This window comes from Grammomys surdaster, unplaced genomic scaffold (genome assembly GCF_004785775.1).
Source record: "Grammomys surdaster isolate TR1022 unplaced genomic scaffold, NIH_TR_1.0 125832, whole genome shotgun sequence".
Lineage (NCBI taxonomy): Eukaryota > Metazoa > Chordata > Mammalia > Rodentia > Muridae > Grammomys > Grammomys surdaster.
This window is the reverse complement of record NW_021620660.1, coordinates 2,085,064-2,090,997: the sequence shown is the minus strand read 5'-3', so window position 1 is coordinate 2,090,997 and position 5,934 is coordinate 2,085,064. Positions and strand designations below refer to the sequence as shown.

The window sequence follows — 5,934 nt, the reverse complement described above, 5'->3', positions numbered from 1 at the left end:
AATATAATATAATATAATATAATATAATATAATATAATATAATATAATACAACTTATATTTTCAGAGGATTCAGCCCACTCTTCTGACCTCCTCAAGTACTAGGTATGCACATGGCACACATATACACACACGCAGGAAAAACATTTCCGTAAAATTATTTTTTAAGTTGAAACTTATGCTATACAACTGGAAAAAGGTTCTCAAAAGGGAACTAGCAAATAGTAAACATTTTCAAAAGTGTTCAACATCCTTAGCAATGAGTGGAATGCAGATTGAGATTGCCTTAAAATTCCATCCTGCCCATCAGAATAGCTATCAAGAATGCAAATAAGAAATGCTTACAAGGGTGCGGGTGCGGAGAAAGGGGAAATCCTTTTACACTATTGGTGAGAGTGTAATCTGGTGCGGCCGATTTGGAAATCAATCTAAAGGGTCTTGAAAGAGTTAGAAATAAAACCACCTTATGTGCTGAGCCTGATGGAGAATATCTTTAATCCCAGCACTCAGGAGACAAAGGCAAGTGGATATCTGTAAGTTCCAGGCCAGCTAGGGGATGAATACATAGTGAGACTCTTGTTTCAAAAATAAATAATGCTTTAAGACCCAGCTATCGCACTTCTGGGCACATACCCAAAGGTTCCACATCACAAGATTTGGGATCATTGGTCAGGAAAAAAAAAAAATTCAAGAGCCAAAAAATAGGGGAGATGAGTGGGAAAATCCTAGAAGATACAGCAAGCGTAACCATGAGCTCAGAATTGCTATAATTACAATTATTTGCACTGGATGTGTATAGGACAGGCCCTACCAACAGTCAGTCACAGATGGGGAGGGGTTCACAGGACTTTAATCCTTAATGCCAAACTCTTAGCTACAGGTTGACTCTGGAAGAGGGATAGCCATTGTCTTCAGTTGTGTACCTACTGAACCCACCAGTAGATTCTAACGGATAGTTCACAGAGAAGGTCCTGGTCAAACCCAGGAGGACAAACCAAACCAAACCAAAAAGACATAAATGGGGAGTGGGAGCAATTTATAGGGGAGGTAGCTGTACATTAGAGGGAAGGAGAGGAAAGACAGTGGGGCGGAAGCAACCAGAGTGCATTAAATACACGGATGAAATTGTTAAAGAACACAACAAAAGGGAAAAAATTAACAGGCTGTGACTTTAGCCTTTCTCCAAGCAAGGGCGTACCCACAGGCAGGTGTGATAAAATCTACCTAACAGCAAATTCCCATTTTACTCCCAAGAACCGTCAAAGTGCTCCATCACAGTTTCAGGGTCTCATAAGAGGTAATGCACAACCCCACCTTTTCCCGGCCGCTTAGGCAGAACCTACACCAGGCGGGACGCACGCCGATGACGTCAGCGCCCAGGGCGTGACCGCCCGGACGCTACCATTGGCGGAGGTGGCCTCACCCTCCCAACCGCTGGTTCTGGCCCTGGCAACCAACTCACCTTTCCGTTGGGGAGGAAAGGGAGGCCCGGGTCATCTGTGGTGGGGAGAGGGCAAACACGGCCTGTTTCCTCCGCACTTCCAGCAGCGAACCCCGCGGCGGAGGCGGCGGCCTCATAGTCTGGGTAGGGATTGAGGAACGACCGCTCCTCCATCTCTGCCTCTCCTAGTTGGAACTTGAGTCTCTTGGACATGGTCTCGCCCATGTCCGCGCGTTTTCCCTGCCCGAGAGCTCAGGGCACGGCGCGCAGGCAGGGACAAACCTCCTGGAAGGCGTTTAGCGTTCTGGGGCTACGCGGCGAAGCCTTCCTGGCGATCGGTGGCTTGCACATCTGGATACAGCTAGTGCGAAAATGCCGAACCTCCAGCCTTCGCCAGTCACGCCCTCCCAGAAGCGGTTCACAGCCCGCCGGCCCGACCCGCCGAACCGCAGTTTCTCCCAGTTACCCTCGCCTCTCCCGTGGCTGTGTCCTTCCGAGAGATTCTAGAGAAAACCGCACGTCTAGAAAGCTCACGTTCCGGTAGGGAAAGCCTGTAAAGATGGGTTCATTCAAAGTGTGAGCGGTTCGCAGACCAGAGAAAAGCGCATCTTCAGACGCTCCATCACCAGATTTCACCAGCCCAGCCTTGCCGCCCGTCCGTGTCCTCGGCTCCTGGTTGTGCTCCAATCACAGGAACAGTAGCTGTTTTGTTTGATTAAAAATACCTCTTCTAAAGAAAAGAATTTCAAAACGGCCTAAAACAGTGAAAAGATAGCCTCCCGGGGGGGGGGGGAGGATACAGTCCCTCCCATTCATCACCACTGGGAGGGGGGTTCCTTGGAGGAGGAGCCACAGGCCATTGTTTTGTTTTCTTAAGGTTTTGTTTTTATTCGTATTGTTCTGAGTAATCTTTAATAATTAGAAATAATATAGAAGAATGATTATTAAATCATCTAAATACTTTATAGACCAGAGAACGAACCCCATGGTCACGACATTAACATTTTGCCAGCAGAATAACATGGATGCCAAAGAGGACACAAGCAAATAGATCTTTGCATTTCTATAATCACAATATATAAATTCACAGCCTTTATTGGTTCTGTGTGGGTTTTTTTTGCGTTGATTACCTAGAACCAAATCTGTGTAATGATTTAAAAGAAACATTGTATTGCAGTTCTTTCATTTAATGATATTGGGACTTGGTGACATAATGTTTCTACCCTCTGGGGATACCAGGTTAGTAGACAAGAAAATCAAGAATCAGAGAAGAGCCTGATATATGTGATTTCCCGAGCCCAAGCAAGGTACATGTTACTCTAATGCCAAAGGTGATATAATGGGACACTAGCAAACAGCCAAAATTTCAGTCATTCCTGCTTTTGGCCTCCGAATGGAGTAAAGTGGAGAAGGTCTAGGTTTTCATCCCGTCCCTTATATGTGCAACTCCCATCCAGTACATAATCATGAAAGTGTAGGTCAAGCTACAAGAGTCAGACTCTATCTTCTGGAAGCCCTAACTAGCTAAGCTCTGCCACCAGCCTTCATATCCAATTAAGAGACAACAGTGAAAAGCAGAAAAAGATTTGTTGAATGTGCCTACATTGGGGAGGGGGACAAAGAACCAGAGACAAACACAAACAGGCATTCTCAAGGACACACACACAAACATACACACTTGCACACACATCTTACCCAGCTTGTTTTCAGATCCTGACCCTTTTGCTGAGGATTAAATGGTAGACCAGAGATTTATATGCCTGGCTAAGCAGCCCAGGTCCAGATGTGAGCTGGCTCAGCATTGGCTCATCACAGTGTCTGCTTCTCTATCTTCTGAGAAGTCCTCCCATTGTGAACTCTTCAGGAGACAGTTCTTACTCTGGCTGTCCTAAGTTTCAGCCTTTTATGATGTTGCTCACAGGAAAGTCCTCAGATTGCATGTAGTTTTATGCTGTTACTACAGCTGGGGTATAGGAGCCCAGCCCAACAATGAACAGGTTCCAGAGAAGATATAAGGATCAGGTGAGGGAAAGGTTGACTCAGACACCAAGACAAGGATGCTTTGCAACCCTGAATTGCAATCAGAAATTCTTGATTTCTCAGATATCGATCATAATCATTTTGTCCCTTGGCCATACTTTTCTAGTATGTCCAGGGTTCCAGGTTAAGCACAGTTAGAATAGATTTTATCATCAACCCCATATCCCTATTCCTAAAATTCGGCAAATCATTTCAGCTTAAGCAAGCATGATATAGCAACCTGTTCTTAGGCTGTCAGCATTTTGCAGTTTCAAGATGCTTAGGTCGAAAAATAGATAGAATCTGAGTCAGTCCAGATGAATCACCCTGCTTTAAGCACTATACTTTTAACTTATAATGGTCAATCATATTACTTGCTAAATCTGAGAAGCCAGGCTTAGGAATCACTGTAGCTGTTATTTAATTTTGTAATATTTGTATCTATAATCTTATAAGAATTTGTTTAATAAAACAATTCCTTTGCTTCTCAGTTAATTAACATTACAACAGTCTGGTATAAACCAATTTTCCAGGAATGATAAATCCTAATACCTTACTCTTCTTGCACTCTTTTATGTTGTTCTTATACCATCTATGCATGCTGTTATATTGTCCTAGTCATTCTAGCATTTGTTACTGAGCTCTTATTAGGGGCTTAATATGTATGGCCCTTTATCTTGTACATTATATTTCTAAGAAACTCTAAATATTCTGTAGAAGTTCTGTGCTCTGGTCTGCTGTCATTTCTCCTATCCTGCTGAACCATGTCAGGCTCCCCTGAGTTCATACTATTCTAATTATTTTGCTCCTGAGTTTGTTTAGGGGCAGATAGCTATCTTCAAGGCATAGAGAAGATACCCAGGTAGAGTCAACTAAGGTTACTTCCGAGAAAGCAGTGGGTAGTACATTCAGGAATTTCTCGGGGATCTACAGAAACAATTTGTTCTCAAAATATTTAAATAGAACATAAATTTGCTCCTATACCCTATTAGCTTTGTAATTGCTGTTTAGATGTAAGTACTCCTAACTGTCACCATTTAGTCTGTCATTGTCTGGGCATCTGCTATCTAATGACTAGGTCACACCCCAGAGCTGACAATTTTTTCCTCATTATTATCTATTCCCAGTTTTCGTGCTTTTCTGTTAATTGTCTTCAATTTTTATCATGACATTACTATATCATTTATATAGAATGTGATTAAGGAATCACAATTTGATTAATTTGGGAGATCAGGACTGAATATATTATTATTGGACTATCTAAATATCCCTGTGGGAGTCTGCAAATGGATAATTTGTCCTTCAGAATGAAAGTGGCATATCCCCCCTTTCTCTCCTCCAATCCCTCCCACACCACTTTCCCTCCCAAGTTCATGTGGGGTTTTTGTTGATGTTTTAAACCCACTGAGTTTACTTTAATACTGCCCCTATGTGACTGGATATAGGACAATCTACTGAAGCTTGACTCAGATCCCATCCCGTCCGTGAAGAAAACTGATATTTTCCCTTCCCTGGGACCCATCAGTTGCAAATAGATCCTCAGATGGAGATGCGATTTTGCAATCTCCTTCCCATTCCATGCTAGAGTTTTTTGGTTTTGTTTTTTGGTTTGGTTTGATTTGGGTTGGCTTTTTTTTTTTTTTTGATATTTTATTTACATTTCAGGTGTTCTTCCCTTACCCCATTTACCCCCTCCCGCCCAGGAACCCCCATCCCTTCACCCCTCCTCCTGCTTCTATGAAGATGTGCCCCCACCTACCCCCCCACTCCCACCTCCCTACCCTCGAATTCCCACACACGTGGCGTCCAGCCTTCATGGGACCAAGGATCTCCTCTCCCACCTATACCTGACAAGGCCATCCTCCATTGCATATACAGCTGGAGCTATGAATCCCTCCCTATGTGCTCCTAGGCTGGTGGTTTAGACCCTGTGATCTCTGGTTGGTTGGTATTGTTGCTCTCCTCATGGGGCCGCAAACCCTTTCAGCTCCTTCAGTCTTCTCTCTAACTCCTCCATTGGGAACGCCATGATCAGATCAATGGTTAGCTGTGAGAATCTGCCTCTGAATATGTCAGACTCTGGCAGACCTCTAAGGAGAGAGCTATGTCAGGCTCCTGTCAGCATGCACTTCCTGACATCCACATCAGCGTCTACCTTTGGTGACTGCACATGGGATGGATACCCAGGTGGAATGGTCTGCAGACGGCCCCTCCTTCGGTTTCTGTCCTGCACTTTGTCTCCATATTTGCTCCCTTGAGTTTTGCCTGGATGAATCTTGAGCAGGTATTGTACCTTCAGCCCAACGTCTGTGAGTTTCTGTCATATCTGGAGAATACTGTTCTGCTGCAGACATTCAGTACCTCTGGTTCTTGCCTTCTTTTACTCCACTGAGCCTTGTGGAAGGGGTGTGATATAACTGTCCCATTTAGAGCTGACCAGAGCCTATTCTCTGCACATTGATTAGTTGTAGATGTA

The 5,934-nt window shown here is 44.0% G+C and overlaps 1 protein-coding gene across 1 annotated transcript in view; it reads right to left on the bottom strand.

Moving 5' to 3' along the window:
• Lancl2 (LanC like 2) overlaps nt 1–2,266 on the bottom strand; it is a 50,777-nt gene extending 48,511 nt beyond the window's left edge. The window contains exon 1 of the mRNA XM_028789404.1: nt 1,461–2,266. Within this exon, the coding sequence (XP_028645237.1) occupies nt 1,461–1,664 (204 nt within the window). The 5' untranslated portion in view covers nt 1,665–2,266. The remainder of the gene's footprint in view (nt 1–1,460) is intronic.
• Nucleotides 2,267–5,934: the final 3,668 nt, after the last annotated feature.